We start from the raw sequence: 21,717 nt of genomic DNA, 5'->3' as shown, positions 1-21,717 counted from the left end.
AGTATAGTAAATATTTATAGAGATAGGTAATTGGGTCGAATTAAAGTTATTAACCTTTTTTACCAACAAACTCAATAGCCCTTTAATCATACACTTAAATCTACACATGTTCACCATGCTTAAACCCTCAACCTCAGGGGGGGGGGGGGGGGGGGGGGGGACTTCTTCTATTCACACTGACACCGCCAAGCTACAACCCTTTGGTCGTGGAATTAAATGTCCTTCCAGATCAGAGAGAAGGGTAGTTTTTGTCATTGTCATGTTCACTTGTTTTATTGATGGTTTGTTGTTAGTTGGCTAATTATATTGTAGTTAGTTTGCATGTTTTTTTTTTTTGAACATTAAAGCTTTCATACCACCAAAGGAAGGGAAAAAACCACACAGCAAGAAGCTGTGCAGCTCCCAAAACCAAACAAACAGAACAAACAGAGGAAAACAAAAATAATACATCAGACAAGGGGAAATTCAACCGGTTAATCCAAGCCTCTCTGGGCACTTTCACACGGTTAGTGATGAAGAAATTTATCTTGAATTAGGAGATAAAAATAAAAAAGAGTTATAAATAATTCTTGGTGAATTATTTTAGGGATAACTGTTAGTTTAAATTAGATAGGTTTATCTAGTTGGTTAGTTTATTTAATTAAATAGAGTTCGAGTCGGGTAAGGACTAGAATGAGTATTTGTGTATTGGTGTGCTCTCATTAATAATAATAAAAGAGTTAAACAATTCGTTCAAGTATCGTGTTTGTGTATTCGATCAAGGGCCTGATTTCCAACAAGTGACCCAAAGAAACGCTTCATCTTTAATACCCTCCACTACCATTAAAAATCGATGTCATTCTGCCATTGAACGTTTTATCATTACGCTGCAACCAGGTCTTCCAACACGCATCATATATAATCGTCAACAACAACTTTCTAATATTCTTCACTAGGCTCCAATGCTGCACTTCCCGAATTAACCCGTTTAGGTCCCCTTCTAAGTTCTATTTAAGTTTTTATTGTAAGAGTAACGTAACTAGATACTTTTATTTTAATGCCTCCCCTTCTTTGGCAATTTTGTCCCAGTGACTTTCGTTCTTTATTGACCAAGAATGAAGCAACCTTCTTTCTTAAAATTGACCATTCCTTCCACCTTGGATCCTCTAGACTCGAGAGATTTGAGATCCTCAGTTCCTCACTCGCATTTGTCCTTTTTTATCTTCATATTATACAAGTAAAACAACAATAATTATAAATAAATAAATAAATAAATAAAAGCTTGCTAAACACAATCTCACTTTAAAACTTTCGAGATGCCACTCAAGTATCAAAGATATAAAAATCGCAATATGTTAGATAATCAATCTCATACATGGTTGTTAAACCATGTACTATACCTGGTCTCATACTCGTCGGAGTACAAACTACTTGTTATCCATTAATTGGGTTCTCAACTCTCAAGTACCCGATATACTCATTTATAGTCTTACATGGTAAAAAGATCCTCGTATACTCAGTCTCACCTTGAAAGCCAACTTTAAATATGAAAAATACTCAACTATGCTTCTAAGAATTTTCTAATTTTACTAAGTAAAAGTTTTTAGCAATTCAACGGATTTTCAGAATCGGACATTTATCACCTAATACAACACTTGTCTTAAACATTTTAACTGAATCCCATACCAGTCATATACCCAAATACGCGTTCAAAATATTTTGAGCTCCCTATTAGTTTTTATTTTCTCATCCGTATAATATAACATAAGCATATACTAATTGAACTAACCAATGGCCCTCAATTTTTTATATGTTATGCGGTTACTGATTGGTATTTGTTACGCGGTTTCTTCAAAGATGACATGGTACAAACCAACTTTGGTTTTAGCAGTTCCGATGTTGTCTTTGCCATCTCCAATAGCTTTAGCACCTCTTTTTATGGTTTAAATATTAATTTCATTGTTTATCGTTAAAGTACAAGCATAAGGACACATTTTTTTTCAAATTTGAACAGGATACATAAATTATCAGAGACGTCACTTCACTTTTTCTATCACTTAACATCGTCATTGTGAAAATGAAACTGAAATTGCAAACATGTTTTTTAATGCTTTTAAATTATTATTATTATTTTTTTAACCAAATTGTTATCTTCTTACTTTTCGGACAAAAAGAGATCGGTCAAGTATGTTAATATTCTTTTGAGAAAAATGCCCGGATAGTCCCTGTGGTTTCGCCTTTTTTCACCTATAGTCCCTAACTTTCTAAAACTACTTGAATAGTCCCCAAGTTTTCAATTTTTGTTCCCGGATAGTCCCTGGGTCTAACTTCAGTTACTTTTTTCTGTTAAAATGATGTGAAATGACAAAAATACCCTTCATTAAAAAAATAAAACATTAAAAGAACATTTATGAATATAAGTGGGCCTCACACTTACTGAACCATATATAAAAAATAAAATATAAAAAAATATACACACTCTTTCTTCTATCTCTCACTAAAAACCACTACCACCGTCACCTTGACTGCCGCCATCACCATTCCCCACCACCGCCATCCCCTTCCACCACCACACCTCCGCCTCCTAAACCCATACCCGCCTCCACCATCAACCACCCATCCCCAAATTCAAACCATAATCTCTAAATCCCCAAAATCTTCTTCCTGAAACTTCAATTCTTTAACATCAATGGCTTCCATAATAACAAAGCTCCGATTCATAACCAAACAAAACCCTCAAAAAATTCACACATTACACCCACTTCACCCTCGTCATTTCTCATCAATTTTAAACCCTGATTCCGCCGCCGCCATCATCACCACCCCCGCCACAACCACCATCGTTTCGATCTATTGATGTTGTTTTCATCAGTGATGATGATGGACAGAAGGAACTCGAGTCGCGGTTATCCTTAGCCCTTCAGTCATATTAAAGAGTGAGAGAAGAAGGTGGGTTAAAGATGTTACCGGAGTGATTGTGACTGCCGGAGTTTTGAAGCACTACTACCGTCGCCGTCCCGAGCCTCTCTTAGACCGCCGCTGCCGCCGCCATTGAGGGGGAAGGTCAGCCCTCCTCTGTCCGCAACTCTCTCTCTCTCAGTAATATTGTTGCAGGTTTTGAAAATGGAAAAGTGTGAACGACACTTGGCCTACTCCTAGATTGATTCGATTGATGTTCCTGCTTTTGACATAAAAAAGGCTAAGGATAATTTTCTTTAATCTATTTTCTTCGTTTTCCATCTGTGTTTCTCATATCCATTTGAGGTGTAAACTTGAAATGAATTGAAGGTTAAATCAACTGATTGTGAACAATACTAGCTTTGTTATCTTACGGTTCAAATAGAGAGAGAGATATGGGTGGGTTGGGTTGAAGGTGGTGGTGGTGGTGGTGGTGGTGGTGGTGGTGGTGGTGGTGGTGGTGGTGGTGGGTGGAGGTTGAAGATGAAGTGTGGTGGTGGGGTTTTATAAATAAAAATAAAGAAGATGCCCGGATAGTCCCTATGGTTTGGCCTTTTAAGGAAAGGGTATTTTTGTCATTTCACATCATTTTAACAGAGAAAAGTAACTGAAGTTAGACCCAGGGACTATCCGGGAACAAAAATTGAAAACTTGGGGACTATTCAAGTAGTTTTAGAAAGTTAGGGACTATAGGTGAAAAAAGGCGAAACCACAGGGACTATCCGGGCATTTTTCTCTATTCTTTTTTATGTTTATTATGTCAACGTTACTCTTTAGTCTTTAAAAGCATTTTTTAACCGAATTTCGTATTAAATTGAAATAGATCTGTATAGGATTTACACACTAATTTCCCATGTGTGTAAGTGTAAATTTGGCAGTCATGCCGAAACACCCCTACAAGTTCCATAACGATGGTTGACATTGCTAAAAGGTAAAAATAATGCAACTTGCTTATGAGAATTTATTTTAAAAATAATAAAAATAATGCAACTTGCTTATGAGAATTTATTTTAAAAATAAACGTGTGGTTATTAAATAACGCACAGTAATATAAATATGTCATCCATACATTATCGAAATAATATATCGATACCATGATAATTAATTTACTGTAAAGAATCTCAACACGTGGTAGTTATATGAGATGATAATGAATTGATTTCCTTCTAGACAATGCATTTTTTTTTTTTGCTCCGTAACGCGTTTTAATATAGATTTTTTTTTTTTTTTTTTTTTTGAGAAAATGGCGGGCTGGAATCTCAGGCATAACATGGAAAATGGAGTGGCTTCAATTTTTCGGTTGTTTCTTCGTAGCGTTTTAATGATTCAGTGCACATTATGTTTTTCAATCAAATATTTATGATGTCTAAAATAAAATCTTATTCCTCAACCAACTTTGGCGACGTGATATGAGAGCTGTATACTTAAGTTGTATTAAATATCTTTATTTACATACCAACATTTAGATTTTGTAATTTCAACTCACGTTTATACAAAAGTAAAATTCAAATTGTAATTTAACGATGACATGTAAAATAAAAAGTAACAAAATAGTGCCTACTAATGCTACTATATATCTTTTTTAGTATTCTATCATAAAAAGCTATCAACATTATTTGTTGTTGTACTTTTTATTTGAAAAGATAACCCCTGATTGGGCCGACCCAACATGTTTGGGCCAACTCATATGGATCCACAAGGGCTTTAACGTACACTCTTGCGTATACAGTACCCATTAGTAATTTGCCTTTCAAAAAAAGAAACTAAAGGATCTTTTTCCATTTGTGATTTCATTCATTAAGAAACCTGCTCTATTTTTATACGTTTCGATTAATATGAATATTGTCTATACTGACTTGAGCGTCGGAGGATGGTTCGGAGACTTCGGTCTCAAACACCTTTTAGTTGTCCATGTTATTTTGCTGCCATTCGGAGTGGATCAGGGAAGACAAAATATTATCAATCCATCCTTTAACTTGTGATGATCCAAGTTCCCCTAGCGGTAGACTTTTGTAGCTTCATTAATTATTATTTATTTTCTATAGAAACTTAATGTAACAATCATACATAATTTTTTTAAATGATGAGCTTTTAATTCATATAAAAATCATCATTTGTCCCTTTTAATGATAAATTTGTTGTTTTTTGAACGACAAAGAATCTCACATGTAAACCCACTCTGTTCAGGGCTATGTCCAAGGTCGAGTCCTCGACTGTCATGAGACCGTGCCTCCCTGATGCGCGGGAACCGGATAGAATCCGTAAACCCTCACCCCTGTCAGGTTCGAACCTGGGATTAAAGCCTCGATTTGTCCCTTCACCGGGAACCTGATGGAATCCGTAAACCCTCACCCCCGTCAGGTTCGAACTTGGGATTAAAGTCCCGATTCGTCCCTTCACCCAGATGTCCCTCGAAAATGGCCCAAATGAAAATCGAACTTACGTCTCCACTAGGGAGGGCAAGCCCATTGACCGCTAAACCAACATCTGAGGAGTGATAAATTTGTTTTTTTGTTAATTGTTTGGATGTTCGGCCAGTTGAGATACTATTACAACTAGGGGTATTCGAGCGTTCGCGCGTTGCGCAACATTCAGTGATGTTTTCACTTGGTTACGACAGCGAGATTTGGTATGTCGATAACTGAAAATGCTGCTGTTAACAAACGCAACCATGAAAAAAAAATGTATGTTCAGGCATACATATTGGTGCAATTAACATTCAATCATTAATTACATGTTTTACAAGGCTGATGTGTTACGCTGCTTGTATATGCAGCGTGTAGTTAGCAGGCAGTCAGCATCATCTTGTTATTGGTGGACAAAAGGACCAACTTCTGTTAACTGGGTCTTAGTTCGTGAGGCTGCGATTGCCAGGCCTTTTCGACGGTGGATCTGAGTCTGCAGGCGAAAGCACGTTTGATGTGAGTATTTGTGTTGTGTGCATGTGTAAATGTTTGATTGACTTGGCTTACCGTGGAATTCCAATTGACACTTCGCTCTAGTTGCAATGCTTCCTTTTTGAGCTTGAGTTGAAGATCTGTTTCAATGAAACCTACTTTTTTAGTTAAACCACTAAATAACAAATGAACATCTATAAAACCTTGTAACTGAATGCTTTTGATCTCCATATGGTTAAAGAATAAAAACTGCATTAAAAACACACATTTGGCATTTCAAAGGTCATAATCCTACAAATTAAAGATCTAAGAACATAACAAATGAATTTAAAGTGAAAGAAGCTTAGTGACCATTCTTTATAAATAAAGCGAAAGAAAAAAGAGATTCACTTGGACAACAGTGACATCCGTCAACATGAAACATATGCACAAACACCCCTTTAAAAAGATCCATTATAAAAAAGATTTAGACTTATTGTGATTCACAAAATGAAAACTTCAGACCATACCCTACTAAAGATAATCTTGTGCGTATTAGTAGCTTGCGCAATGGCGGGGTCGGGTTGTTCGGGTTTTTGGCTGAGAAAAAGTGATCCGATAACCGACCCGTATAAAGTTCGGATTGGTCGGGTTCGGCTTATTCAGGTTCAGGGTTCAGTTCTGGTTGTTTGGGTTCGAGTTAGTTCGGGTCGGGTTGTTTGCTTTTCGTGTTTAAATGTAAAATGAAAAAAAAATGTTTATTTTTTATAAAATATCATCAAAATTCATATTGCTACTAATTTTTTTTTTCAAAATACAAGCACGACAATGTGATATGATAATATCCAAAAGTCTGAAAACTAAAATGTTCAGAAGACCCCAAACCAAAACACATCTATAAAAAAAGCAAAAAAATGTTCAGTTTTTTTTTTCTGGTTTCGGATTGTTCAGGGTTTTGGCTGTGAAAAGTTACCCGATAACCGACCCATATAAGGTTTGAGTTGGTCGGGCTTGGGTCGGTCAGAATAATTACCGTGTTCAAAACTCAATAACATTTATATTCAATTATTTGCAAAACATGAACAATAAGAGTACATACACCTGAGCTACCTTCTCTCTAAAGCATGGAAAAAATAAATATATTACATATAGCATCCTACTAATAGGAAAAAGCCAAATAAAGTGTTCTGTTTATACAACATCCTAAAATGTGTATATATAGTTTTCAGCTAAAGCGCTCTTTAATCCACCTTCTCTCTAACGCAATTGATGAACATGCGTTAATACTAATTGTCCCAAGCCGGGCTAAAAAGATAATCAATAACATGCGTGAATAGTGCCGCCACAATCTTTAGTTTTTAACGTTTTCGTTAACGACCTAGAACACAAACGGCGTCTCAGTTGAGTGGCTGTGGTGTCTAGACGTTAACTGGTAGGCGTGGGGTTCGGCCGACTGTTCTCCTGTTTTTTTTTGTGTTTTTAGCTTTCTGTTTCACCCTTCACCTTCCAGATGCGTCACATTAACGCACTCGATTCACCCTGAACCCTATATTGATCTGTCATTGAAACCTTTAGCTGAAATTGGCTATAATCCATCCTTCATCAACCCTCTCATGCCTCATACCAAACCGTTCCCTATTGAAATCGCCTAATGCCTAAATCAATCCTTCAACAAACGAATGCCAAGACGACCCCTCATGCTCTCATCCCTCATACCAAATCGTTTCCTATCGAAATCCCCTAACGCCTAAATCAATCTTTCAGAACTGAAAACCGAATGCCAAATCGACCCCTCGTGCTCTCATCCCTCATACCAAATCGTTTCCTATTGAAAACGCCTGACGCCTAAATCAGTCCTTCAGAACTGAAAACCGAATGCCAAATCGACCCCTCGTGCATTCATCCCTCGACACGCAGCTGAGCAATATAAAACCTATGGTTGAAATCGCTTATGTGATTTTTCATTGTTATACTTACTTTTAATAAAATGAAACGACCGAGTAAACAATAAAGACACGGGTGTAAATTTTGTAATTAAATACGAAAGGTGCGGTTAAATGAACTTCATGTATCACCATTAGAACTTTACCTTCTTGACTTTTCAAGCTACCATGTTGAGTAATTTCACCTTTTCAATGGAGGCACTGTTGTTAAAGGCCTAATGAGTGAATATAGTTAATCCATTGAATATCTGTTAGTAATCCTAATCAATACCCACATTCAACTTTGGATTTATGCAAATGGACTTATATTCAATTTATCATATGTGCCTTAAAACCACATATAAGTTAGGGTTTAGCGTCCATACAGAACAACAAAATCATACAAAGAAGGCAATAAATACAGAAGTTCCAGAGGGTTTGACAAATCAATACAAAAAATCAGCATAACACACAACGCAGCAGAAAGTACCAAATAAAGGGGCAGATTGTGTAGATGTAAACAGGTAACAAAATGAAGTAGAAAACAGCAAAATCAAACAAAGAAGACATGGCATTCACAACATCAAACCTTCTCAACATACCAGTAACAGCCATATCCATGTGCAGAATTACATAAATTAAAAGAAAGAAAGAAATGTACCTGTAAGAGATGAACATACACTAAAATCCTCGAACAACACCTGTTACACATCAAGACCGGCACAATCAACAACAATCCCCCCCAAAACACCCAAATCCCAAAGAACAACATCAGATCAAAAACAACCACCCAATTGCAACAAACGCAGGGAAAAAATTGACGAACCTGAGAAGGATCTGAAGAAGATCTCATGTAATCCAACACTGATGTAGCTAAATCAAAGAAGTATACACGCAATTAGACAGGTGGCCTCAAATAAAATCTTCAAGAGACATGTGTGAAGCACTACAAGTAGAACTAAAAAAATAGGGCAAGGAAGGGTCGAACCTGCATAAAAGTTGGATTAAAGCTGACACAAAACCAGTTGAGCACACACTAATTTTGTGTTAAAGGTGTAAAACAATCGTATATATATATACACACCGCAAAAAAAAAAAAAGGGCAAAAGAGGGGAAAAGAAACCAATGACGAGCTGACACGGGGTAATAGTTACTGTTTACAAGCTTCTTTTATTAATACATACTAGTTGATTTTCTGCCCCGCGTTGCGGCGGGGACCCAATGACTATAAAAGGCGTGTCAACAACGGCAAGCAGATACCGAATATCAAAACATAAATAAAAATGACGTGGTAAGGATAGTCACCCCGTCTTAAAAAACGATTTTAAATAACCTAATATATAATAATAGGACCCACGCGTTGGAAATTCGGTTGTTTTCAGTTCAGTTATTACGGTGCTAACACGTTAAAATATGGATGAGCTCGGTACCGGTAACGCCACCGAAAGTACCGATCCGAAAAATCATCAAAATTAGGTACCAACAACGAAAATGCTCGTTAAAATACGGTATGGTATTTGAAGGTAAAAATCAATAAATACATGTATGGTGCTAGACCGGTGTCGAACCGAAAGTAACGATTCTGAAACGCTAAAAGGTGGGTACCAAATTGGTACCGAAAATGATTTGGTATAGTAAATTTGGTACCGATACGATACCGGTTTGATTATAGGATTTGATACGATGTGCTAAAAAATATTCTAAATATCCAAGTTAATTTTGTATGCTACAATTCATTCATTACAGAAAAAGAAAAAAAAAAGAAAGCAAAATAAGTTGTTTGTATATAAAACTTCATTTAAATGAAATAGAGTTTACTTACTGTGTGTATGAAAAATAATCTAAATGGTGCAATTACTTGCATTGCTGCGTTGCTACAGGATTTGATGAGCTCGGTACCAACCGGTACCAAAAATACCGTAACCAAAATCCCCAAAAGTGGGTACCGGTACCGAATACACCTGATACCGTACGGTTCGGTACCGGTTGGTATTGGTACGACACCGGTATTTGAGGGTAAAAACCGGTGAATACCAGTGCCGAACCGGTACTGAAAGTACACCGGTTTGATAAAACCGGTACTGGTACGAGTACATCAAACCGGTAGTGGTACGAGTACCCAATACCTTTTGTTCCATTTCTAATTTTAATATATATATGTTACTGTTCATTGCGTTTGAAATTAAATGTATAGGTAAATACATAGTATAATATAATTAGTAAATTATAATATAAACTTTTAAAAATGAAAAATTGGTCTTTACTTTTCACCTGACTACTAACTTTTTGATTATTCTAGAATGGCCCAAAATGAAGTCCATAAAGCCCACCAGATGATTTCAATTATTCATATATTTTCTCCACCATTCTCGAATCATCGTGTCCAGTCTCCTTAGTCACTCGTTGATTCTCCAAATCTGCTCCTACGTGAACATCTTATCGTTCTCCATACACTCGTAACGTAAGACTTCTTCTTCTCATATATTCTCAACTTCATTAATACTGCTTATTGATCTTACAGACTTGTAGTTGAAATTGTGATCTCTGATATGAATTTGAGATAATCAATTCAATATACTGATCGTTGAAATTGTAAATTGCTCACTTAAGTTGTTTATTCACCTTTCAATGTTGAAATTGTTCTTCATTTTGAATTATTTAGATCTTAACTGCAAACTGTAAATGATATGGACTTCTTATGAATTCAAACTGTAGTTTTTTAAACAATTAGTTAGTGGCGTTGTTTGATGCCCGTTTGCCTTCTATTTCGGTGTAATTTCCCTTTGGAAGTACAGTAATCACTTTACATACTATATAAATTACATTATTTCTATACTTGCAGTTTAATTACATAAATGAGATCATGCATGATAGATCTTCTTTCCTTGGTAGGATGGTAGAGGAACCCGCGTTTAGGCCAAGAGAGAAGCTGATCGAGAAGCAAAAAATGTTTCAAAGCATCCATAAACCCACGTATCTGAAAGGTCCGATGGACAAGGTTACTTCGATTGCTATTCCTATTGCATTGGCAGGATCTTCCATATACCTCATTGTGAGTCCACTCTATGTCTTATATTAGATTGCAACTTCAACACATTTACATCTAAAGCGGTTTGTAAATCATTCGTATACTTTTTCAGGGGCGCGGTATCTATAACATGTCCCATGGGATCGGAAAGAAAGAATAAGCGTATGATGAAGAGGCTACCTGCGTGTATGATCTCCATCTCCTTGTGTTGCATCCATCTTATCAAGTTTCTAGTTTTGTGAAAGCTTTACTTGTGTGTTACGCTACTACTAATGTATCATAGATCGTACTTACTATGTAATAAGTGAAGGTTTATAAGTGAAAGTTTGATTCTAAAGGAAATCAGGCTAATGCAGGCAATCAACGATTTCATTATTTTTGTGTGATAATGGGATCATACAACATAAATCTATATATACATCAACTAGTTATGACAGCTCATGTCAGCTGTCATAACTAACTGCAATACATAATAGAGTCGAAAATAGGTATTTGCTAGAGGCATTCAAGCGCTTATCAAAGCACAAGGATTATCAAATGAAAATTGCAATAACTTTAACGTTTTCATAATTGAATATCCGTAGATTATCATATTTAAAAAAGTTGATATTATTTAATATGGAAGTGACACCTCCTCTATGGTTGGCCCAAAATCATATTATTAGAGTATGTTGTATTGTATGCTTTAGTATTTAAAAGTTAAAACCATAGAGGTGTCGCTGTCTAGGAATATGTTGTATGCTTTAGTATAATCTCCAATAAATGTTCTATGGATGCTAATACGATAACTAATTATAGAATGTTTATTTTTATGTTAAATGGGCTGCCATGTGCTTTTCATAATTTAGAAGGCCTATGTTCCAAAAATATAATAATTATTCAGCCCCGTTAGATAACATCACGATTCATTTCAGGAGTTTTTTTTTTTTAATAGTGTTGGTGGAAAAAGTATTTACCATTTTGGTGTTCCTTTAAAACTATTTACCAAAATGGTGTTTTCATGTATTTTGTAATTGCTTTTCTTTTAACCAACATAATAAACTTATTAATTTTCTATTCAATCAATCCAATGTCCGTATTTTTATTTTGTAATTATATCTTTTATTTTCAAACAACCAAATATGTTTTTTTTTTCAATCAACCTATTAATGTTTTATTTAGTTTGTGTTTACCTTTTCTTTTAATCAACATAAAAAATTTATTAATTTTTTTTACTAAATCAATATTATAACCATATTCCATCTCGTTATAAATTTTTCATCAACTAACCCATGTAAAAGACAAACAAATAAGATCATATATCGTAAGTTTAAACAATGAAATAAGAAACATACAAAAACACTAATCAAACAATAACCGCAGTGAAACTCATATTAACATTCTTAGGTTGATATCAAGAAAAATCAATTCTAAAAACGAAATGGTTGATTCTAAAAAATGAAGTGAAAGTTATACTACAAATTGTATTACTTTTAGGAAGTTAAGAAAACCGTGAAGTGAAACTAATGTTTTGAACTTTCGAACAATGAATTTATTCTTTAATATTAACTTAGTGATATGATAAAAAAAAATGATTACTTGATGGCTTTACTGTAATGAGATTTAATAGTTTTACCACATCTTTTCATTGTTTTCTTGACTTACTAATGTAATTATAATATTATTTATATTAACTGGATGAGGAATATACTCGGAAAGCAAAGAATTATTGTTTTGTAGATGTTCAAGTTTTTAAAAGGTTATATTAATATGTAAATAAACTGACTTGACAAAGAAAAAGAAAGAAATAATTTTATTCATGTAAATAAATAGAGTTGACAAAGAAAAGAAAAAAACAATGTTATTCTTTTGCATATTGATTGAATAGAAAAAAAAAAAAAAAACTATTAAGTTTTTTTTTATGTTGATTAAAAGAAAAGGCAAAGACAATATGAATAAAAGCACCATTTTGGTAAATAGTTTTAAAGGAACACCAAAATGGTAAATACTTTTTCCACCAACACTAGTTTGAGAAAAAAACTTCATTTCAAAGAAATCTACTGAAATATAGGGAGTGCTTATTTTCAACCCCTCTCTCTCTCTCTCTCTCTCTCTCTCTCTCTCTCTCTCTCTCTCTCTCGATCGATCGATCGATCTCGATCGAATGGCAAATGTTACCTCTACTTTACTTTACGCTAACAATCCTAAAATACTCTCTCTTGTCAATGTTTGAACCTAAGACATCGCCTCTAAGAAGCATATGCCTCTATCAAATATGTTAGCCCCACAATTGCTCAACTTCTCTTTTAACAATTGTATCCAACTTCGGTTGGAAATATCAGACAAGGCCGGTGATTTCAAAGTATTTTCATAAAGTTGAGGCGTTTTTCATATTGTGATCTAAAAACTTGCTATTAACTAGAGGTACACAAGGAAAACCAGTTTCAGAACCAAAACCAATAAAAACCTGGAACCGGTATTGCTAGGAACCGGTACCATTCCCTATGATTTGAAACTGGTTCCAACCCGTTTATACCCATCCCGAACAGGTCAAACCTCGGAAAAGAAGGGGAATAGAAACTGAACCGATTACTTCCGCCTCCAACAACCAGTTTCATACCAGAACTGTTTCACCAATACCTGATCATCGACTCGTTGATTGGAACCCGATTAAAAAAAAAACAAACAAAAAAAAAACAAACAAACAAAAAAAACACGCTCGGTTTTGTGCACCTCTACTAACTACAAGTCCCACTTACACAGATAGCAAGCCTTACCCTTTGGACAACCTGGCCTATACCTGTTTGTGGGGCCCAAAACAATAGATTCTACTTATAGATTGTTTCTACTTTCTATGCAAAACAAACAAACAAAACAAACAGGATTAAAACCTAAGCCGTTAATAGATGCAAAACAAAAAAACAAAACAATCAGGAGATCAAAACCTAAGCCGTTAATAGTACATAACTACAATATATATATATGGCTGCCCAACTTCTTGTATTACGTCCATCATGACATCATGTACACTATACATCTAATGTACTATATTTATTCATGTGTTACAACATTACTCAAATTCCACCTGTAAAAAAAAACATTTCCCCCCTTTGCTAAAACAAGTCAAACACCAAATTCTCACTTCGACCTGCACTCCGCACATCACATGGTTTAGGCATCTCAGGCGGTACTGCACACCGTATCAAAGCCCAATTCAACCCCTCGAAGAACGCGTGCTGTTTAATCTCTGCAGCCCCTTTCGACGAACCCAACCTACTTTCCGGCTGTTTTTGTAACAAACTTTTAATTAAATCTCTTGCATGAAAACTAACAATCGGACAGTTTGGAAACTCGAGACCTTGAGATACCACATTTGCTAACGTATCATCGTCCCCCATACCTTTAAAGGGCGTCCTACCGTATAAAAGCTCGTATAATAATATCCCAAACGTCCACCAGTCCACCGAACTCCCATGTCCGTCACCTTTTATAATCTCGGGAGCTAAGTACTCGTGGGTCCCAACAAACGAGTTGGATCGGGCCCCACTGGGCTCCACTACCAGCTGTGGCAGAGGGCTGGCACGAACAACGACATCCGATTTCACCTTTGGTTTGAGCAACTTTGGAGTGAAACACGGGACTTGCCATGACGGCTGGAGACAAAACGGGTCAATGCAGCTTGACCCTGTGTCTTTAGGCCGGTCAACGGATGGTGACAGTGGTTTGACCAGCATTGGGTTTGGATCACATCTAAGTGACAAATCAAAGTCCGTTAACATTATATGACCGTCTTCTCGTACCAATATGTTTTCTGGTTTCAAGTCACGATATACGACACCAAGCATATGCAAGTATTCTAAAGCAAGAAGGATTTCAGCAACATAAAACCTACATTCAGAACCCAAAACGAAAATTATCATATAACGAAACAATCGAAAGTCCAAACAAAGAAAACCTTAAGTTGTTACCTGGCTGCTTGTTCAGAGAAACATTTGTTCGGCTGTTTTTGTCGGAGCACGTGTAAATCGCCACCGGGACAATACTCAATAACCAAACACGAGTATTTATCTGTCGTAAAATGCGAAAATAAAGTAGGAAGAAACGGGTGATCAAGCAATTGCAAAATCTCTCTTTCGGTTTGAGCCCGTGTAGCTTTTTTCTTGAGGCCCAATAACTCATTATCCAGAACTTTCAAAGCAAAAAAGCAATTCGAGTCGATAAGTTCAGCAAGATAAACGGTTCCGATATCTCCACCGCCGATTTTCTTGATTAACTTAAAGTTTCTTATATTTAGGCTTCCGTATTGCTTCTTAGCCTTATTAACAGCTTCCCATCTCAAATCTTTCGACATGTGGGGCCTACTAACACTACTTACGTTGCTGTCGCAACTAAAACTTGTACTACTACTGCATTCACCAACGCTGCTCTTCGAACTCTGTGAGATCTCGCCTTTTTCTCGTGTTTTTAATTTTCCGTCGGGTTTATTATCAGGTTTCTTTTTAACTTCAACCAACTCAGGTTTAATTTCATCAACCGCAGGGAGTTTTCTTCTAATGCGAGTGGATAAAGAAGAAAGTTTCAGCTTTAAGTTTCTGCTCTGCACCGATTCCGTCGCTGAAGTTGTCGATGATCTTTCCGGAACAACGGATACTTCCACCGTATTATGATAATTTACTTTATCATTAACCTCAACTCCTGCAGCTATCTGTGACCGTTTGACCGGTCCACCTTGAAAACCTTTTGATAACCTCTTCATGGCTGCCATTTCTGATGCTTGAGAGATGGTTAATCCTCTTAACGCCTGCTTTAAATTAACAGGCTCCGAAATTCCGATCTGTGGTGACTGATACGGGCTAACTCTCATGGGCCGCTTCATGGATTTCTTTTGTTTGTCTTTAAGAGCTTGTGGTAAACCCATCGTCTTGGCTGATATCCTAACCGACTCAAAAAGACTATTAATGTCATCCTCCACGTAGAATCTTTTTTGAGATTTATTCGATTGAAAATCCGAACTTTCTTCTAGTTCAACGATTTCACCAGTGTTATAAAAAGCCCCCATGTTGATATCCGTGTTTTAATAGGCCTTTTGAGTGAACGTTATTAACATTTATCGGTATCAGATATATCATTGGTCATCCTTGTGCCACTGAAATTTGAAAGTTATATGCATTCTGTCAAAATATTCAGAACTCATAAGAAAAAGTGAAAAACAATGTAATTTTTTACAAATGTTGCTTCTATTATTGCAAGATACAACCCTAAAGAATAATACTATAATTGTATATCAAATATCATAAACCTCCAAAATCTGCAGTCATATCGAATGGGTCAATTGGCCGTATACATTAAAAAAACGTGTTCTTAAGAAAACATATGAAAAACAATGGACCATCAAACACATTTCAGGCACCGACATTCAACAACGTTGTGTTGTATACTAAAACCCGTCTCAAGAAACACTAAGGTTTATTAATTTTGATTAATTTATTATCGTCATTTCATTCGATCTACTTACATGGTGTCGGAAAATTAAAACATGTGGGCCCTGTTTACTTAATACTAGAACAGATGAAAATTAGGACCATGAACAGGATGAACATGAACTCATAACTAACAAGTGGTTGAGTTTTAAATTCATTTAATATCACTTAAGGCTAGAATTCCACATATAAGGCTACTCGGTGTGGAGGAGGGTAGTCCTCAAAGGATTCTCCGCCACGTTGGCGTTAAACGCGGGTGTGAGGATGGGCCTATAGGGGATGGACCTAGGGTGTGAAGGATGGGCCTAAATATATATATATATATATATATATATATATATATATATATATATATATATATATATATATATGTATATATATATATATATGTATGTATATGTGTGTGTGTGGGAGGGGGGGGGGCGTCGAGACCGGCTGCAGGAGGCCGTTGAAGACGGTGACGGGCCTGAGGGGGTGGGGAGGTGGTGCGGCGCCGGAGGACGACGGGAAGGGGACGACTCCCATACCGTCTAGCCTAACAAACCAAATTCCAGCACATAACTCCAGATGACTTCATAAATCAACTTAAACTCTAATTAAAGTACCAAATCTGAAAAGAAAAAAATCAGAAAATATTGTATAAATATCAGCAGCACCTATAACTAACATAATAAATTATAATAATCACAAATCAGATACATAATATCCTAACAGATCAATAAAACAACAAAATTAAACTCGTACTTACAGTTACAGGTTCATGTTCATCTACCGTGTAACCTAAAAAAATTAACAAATCAGCAAACGAAATTACATAACTCTGTGAGTAAATTACATATATGCATATGAAATTATGGATGAAACGGTGATGAAGTGTGAAGAAATGGAGGAAAAAAGGGAGATGAATTACCTGAAACAGTGAATTGGGGGGAGAAGAAAAAAAAAAGCTAGGGTTTATGAGGGAGGGAGAGAGAGAGGGGTACGTGTAACAGTAGAAATGAGAATTAAATGGAGAAAACGGATGAAAAAATCACGAGAAGTATCACTGTTGGTTTGCTCCTGCCAAATTGGCGGATGACATAAATGGGTTTACTGAATTTTTTGTGTTTTGCTTTTGCTTTCTTTGGTGACGGATAACGAGGGTTTCTTTTTTTGTTTTTTATTGTCAAGATTAATAAAATCAACACCATATATATATTGTATTAACATAACTACATATAGTACATAGGTACATAACACATTAGTCGTTAGGTTCTTTAATAAATAGGTTGTTTCCTTAAAAGAGTTGGTTAAAGGAATTGTACAAGAGTTTATCTATTTGACTTGGTTAATCAAGTGGATTGGGTTTTGAGTTAATATGTTTAACGTTTTTAATTATATGAGATGTGTATGTTTGAGTTGTTTAACCGATTTAACGAAACATATCAACTTGTCAACTCATTAAATCAAATAGGTGAGCTCGTTAATCTGTCTTACGATTTGATCAATTAATTTATTACAATTTTCCAACTTGTTTAGCAGAGTTGACTCATCTAACATTTTAAGTAGTTTAGATGTAAGTATGTGTAGGTTATGGTTATTATTAGAGATGAGCAAATAGTACCGAGTATTGGTATTGAATTTCCCGAACCGAAATATATTCGATACCGACTTTTAGCATTTTCGGTATCGGTGTTTACCGCTTTTTTTCCTTCAAATACCGGTACTGAATCGTACCATGTATTTTCAATACTGATACCCCTTTTTGTTACCGGTTGGTACCGAGCTCATATCTAGTTATTGCGTTTGAGACGAATAATTATAAGTCCTGTTTAGATATACACTGAAATTTTTTTAAAGTGGTGTGTCCGCCCACCCAGACCTCTCTACCTAAATTCGCTCCTGACTAAATTCTGACTTAAAATTCCATAAAAACCTTGGAATTCAGAAAATAATGGCATACTTGGCAGATTTAGGTGTTTCTAATTACTATCGTTGACATTGTTTTAATGGAACCACCTAAACATAGATATTCAAGTACTTGGTTATTTGTACCTAAGACTGATTTCATTATAAAAGAATTACATATTATTCAAGTACTTTAAGTTATTTGCACTTAAGAATGATTTCATTATATAAAGAATTCCATATAAATATATTTTATATCTCTTTAATTGGAGGGTCTTTAAATTCCCTAACAATAAAACCTAACTCCCAGTCAATAATAGTTTTGAGGAAAAATAATAATTGTATGGCATTTGAATTAATTTTTGGTCAATATGGGTGTACCCAAATTTAAAGTTAGTTGAACACTTGAACCATTCCTATTTAAAGATACCAAGGCAGGGCTGACAATGAACGTGGTTCGTAACAGTAAGGGCTTAAGAGTTTCTTATTAATATTTTGTAACGTATTAGACCATGAATTATGTTGTGATAATTATTGTTGATTATTTAAGTGGCGTGTTTTAAAGGCTTAAGTGATGCTTATTAATGTTTTATAACATGCTAGAGTATGAATTTTATTGTGATAACTGTTGTTGATTCTTTAAGTGGCGTGAGTGTAAAGTGATACTTATTAATGTTTTATAGCGTATTAGAACACAAATTTTGTTGTATAACTGTTGTTGATTCTTTAAGTAACATGTTTTAAGGGCTTAAGTGTTACTTATTAATGTTTTATAACGTATTAGAACATGAATTATGTTGTGATAATTGTTGTTGATTCTCTAAGGGGACTGGGGCGGTTGCCTTTTGTCCGTGATAGAGCCATTTCCACGAGTGATAGTTTTCAACAACCCACCGCCACCATAGTTTTCAACGAGTGACGGAGATGTGTCCGTGATCATTTTCACGCGTGATGGACTATGAGTGATAAATAGATGTGAGGGGGTGTGAGGGTTTATTGTTGGGTGTTGTGAGTGATGACCAATGCCACTAAAAAAGGTTGTGAGTGATGGAAAAATGGTTGATCACATGGCGGAACTTGATTAGATGTTGTGAGTGATGAGTGATGACCACCCCCACCCCCTAAGGCCGTGGGGTATGGTGGGGCGGGGGGTTGGGGCTTGGATTGGGCATTTGGTGACACGTGTCCGCGGAGCCAGCCCACTGCCGGGTTACGTGTCCGCGGGGTATGGCGGGGCTTGGGTTGGGTGAACCACGTGGCATAAATGGTTTTTAAAAAAAATACAAAAAATTTATAAAAAATCACACAACATTTATAAAAAAAACCTACAACTTCATTAAAATTTTAAAAATTACATAATCCTAAAAATTACATAATTTCTAAAAATTACAAAATAAAAAAACCTAGAGCGTTAAAAAAATTTCAAAAAGGTCGATCTTGTCGAACGCCTTGTTTTCCTTGCCTCGAAACTCTATGTTCGCCACCGCCACCCGGTCCTCGTGGCTTAACTCGCCACCGGGAACCGCATCGTAGTAAGCCTTGAAACGCTCGAGCTTGGGCCGTAGCTCGCGCCATTTATGTTGGCACGCGTTGAGGTTGTGGCGGTCGTTACCGACGTTTTGTCGGTAGGCCGCAAAAGCTTCCGCCCAATATTTTGTTTGGCCCGGTGGCCGCCCCTTCATAGCGTCGACGACGCTAGTTACGAGTGCCATTTCTTCTTGACGGGTCCAGGATGCCATTTCTTTTTGGGTTCGTGGGATGGGGGGGACCAGCGGGGTAGCGGGTTCAAGACAGCGGTGTAGCCGATGGGGTGTTTGGTTCGTGGGATGGGGGACCGGTGGGGTTGGGGTTGTAATATATAGGGCCTTTGGGTGACCCGGGTGGCGGTTATAGAAGATGGGGGGATGGGGGACCAATTTGAATTTTAAATTTCAAAAATTTAAACACCCGCCTGACGTGGCGGGGTGAGCAAATGATAGTCCGCCAGCTAGCTTGGCCAAACCGCCCCATGCCCGGCTTGAAAGCCAAGCCCCAAGGGGCCCCGCCACAACCCAAGCCCACCCGGGGTGGTGACTTGGGCGTTTTACCCCAACCCACGCCAAAAGTCCCGCCCCATACCCCACGGCCTAAGTGGCGGGTTTTAAGGGGTTAAGTTTTTTTTTTTTTTTTTGAATGACTAATGTTACTCTCCCTAACTTTTATATTTACAAATAACTCACCCTTGCTTGGGATTGAACCCAAGACCTCCCACTAAGAGACAAGAGTCTCTACCAAGTGAACTAGCCCCACTTGGCTTTAAGGGGTTAAGTGTTAGTTATTAATCTCTTATAACGTATTAAAACATGAATTTATTTCTAATAATGGCTGTTGATTATTAAAGTGCTGTGTTTTTAGCCGGGTAACATATATTTGTTTAAATCATATGAAGATGTGTTGGTTTGGTTATGGATTGACATAATAAAATGCGCTACATGCAATCATTTTCCACGTAAAAACGAGTATGTTTGTTTGAAGGCGCACACTCATATGATGGACTAAGGGTGTAATGAAAAATATCAAAAATATGTTCATGTTTTTAAGCTTTAAAATATGTAATTTGTACTATGTAAATAACTAAATGAGTAAACTGCGATTTTGGTCCCTGTGGTTTGGCCAGTTTTGCCACTTTAGTCCAAATCTCAAACTTATTACATCTGGGTCCCTGTGGTTTGCATTTTATTGCCATTTTAGTCCAAATCTCAAAATCTCTGATTTTTGACTGTTTTAATATCTTTTTTTTTGTCTTTATCTGAAAGGGCATTTTGGTCATTTAATTTTTATTTAACATTTTCTTAATTTAACATTTTCATTTAACTAACTCTCTCTCTTCTCCTCTATAAACAACAGTAGGTCCAACCCAGCCACCACAGCCCCACCACCACCTGATGCAAGTAAGTTCCTCATCACCACCGTCTCCAGGTGCAACCTTCAGCCCCACTTACCACTGCCCCCATCTTCCACCCCACCCACCACTATTAACACCATCACACCCTCCACCACTGTCTTCCACAACGAATCTAACCTAAGTATTTTAGGAAACACAAACCCTAAGACACTTCACTCTTTCAGCCGACACCACAAGGTTCCCTCCCATTCCCCTTTCTTCTCTAATCTTATCTTTATTTTATGATCATATACACACCCCCAATTGTCTGCAACACAAATCATCTAACAAAAATACAAAATCTCCAACTCCAATCTCACACTCAACTGTACATTAACCCCATAATCCACCCTCCACTCTCTCGATTTCTACCTGCAGCGGAGAGGAGCCGGTGGTGCACAGTAACCCCATCATCTTCATCTTCATACACACAAATAAAACCCATAACATCTTCATACACACAAATAAAACCCATAACACTCCTCCCACACCCCCACCCGTGTCTTAGATCGACTAAAGAGAGAAAGAATTCGAAGGGGAGAGGAGCCGGTGGTGCACAGTGACGGCGAGAGAGGGCGCCGCCGCTCACGGCGGCGTTAGTGATGGAATTTTGTGGTTTTCACCTCTGATTTAGGGCAAGATGGTTCTGGTGGAGGTCCGAACAACAACAGCGATGGTGGGTTGG

General features: G+C 36.7%; 2 protein-coding genes and 1 long non-coding RNA gene across 9 annotated transcripts; 1 reads left to right on the top strand and 2 right to left on the bottom strand.

Annotated features, from left to right (window-relative positions):
• Positions 1 to 5,569: 5,569 nt before the first annotated feature.
• LOC110904182 lies at positions 5,570 to 8,717 on the bottom strand. The gene is made up of 4 exons (XR_002572388.2): positions 8,562 to 8,717; positions 8,397 to 8,436; positions 5,910 to 5,974; positions 5,570 to 5,835 (listed from the first exon to the last, which is right to left on the bottom strand). It is a non-coding gene; the product is annotated as an uncharacterized LOC110904182 (long non-coding RNA).
• A 1,387-nt stretch (positions 8,718 to 10,104) lies between these two features.
• On the top strand, positions 10,105 to 11,105 carry LOC110906034. 2 transcript variants are annotated; one of them, XM_022151380.2, is made up of 3 exons: positions 10,105 to 10,196; positions 10,628 to 10,787; positions 10,876 to 11,105. In XM_022151380.2, the coding sequence occupies exons 2-3, from the start codon at positions 10,629 to 10,631 to the stop codon at positions 10,921 to 10,923; spliced, it is 207 nt and encodes a 68-aa protein (XP_022007072.1). In that variant the 5' UTR covers positions 10,105 to 10,196; position 10,628; the 3' UTR covers positions 10,924 to 11,105. The 2 variants fall into 2 exon arrangements, with proteins under 2 accessions (XP_022007072.1, XP_022007071.1); XM_022151379.2 differs by having other exon boundaries at positions 10,578 to 10,787.
• A 2,573-nt stretch (positions 11,106 to 13,678) lies between these two features.
• Positions 13,679 to 17,389, bottom strand: LOC110904183 (serine/threonine-protein kinase KIPK2). 6 transcript variants are annotated; one of them, XM_022150016.2, is made up of 5 exons: positions 17,133 to 17,348; positions 16,971 to 17,002; positions 16,655 to 16,832; positions 14,711 to 15,888; positions 13,679 to 14,630 (listed from the first exon to the last, which is right to left on the bottom strand). In XM_022150016.2, the coding sequence occupies exons 4-5, from the start codon at positions 15,799 to 15,801 to the stop codon at positions 13,856 to 13,858; spliced, it is 1,866 nt and encodes a 621-aa protein (XP_022005708.1). In that variant the 5' UTR covers positions 15,802 to 15,888; positions 16,655 to 16,832; positions 16,971 to 17,002; positions 17,133 to 17,348; the 3' UTR covers positions 13,679 to 13,855. The 6 variants fall into 6 exon arrangements, with proteins under 6 accessions (XP_022005708.1, XP_022005705.1, XP_022005710.1 ...); XM_022150013.2 differs by lacking the exon at positions 16,655 to 16,832 and having other exon boundaries at positions 17,133 to 17,349; XM_022150018.2 differs by lacking the exon at positions 16,655 to 16,832 and having other exon boundaries at positions 16,967 to 17,002.
• Between the last annotated feature and the right edge of the window lie 4,328 nt (positions 17,390 to 21,717).

Source organism: Helianthus annuus, chromosome 14, assembly GCF_002127325.2.
Source record: "Helianthus annuus cultivar XRQ/B chromosome 14, HanXRQr2.0-SUNRISE, whole genome shotgun sequence".
NCBI lineage: Eukaryota > Viridiplantae > Streptophyta > Magnoliopsida > Asterales > Asteraceae > Helianthus > Helianthus annuus.
This window is presented reverse-complemented; position numbering and strand designations above follow the sequence as displayed.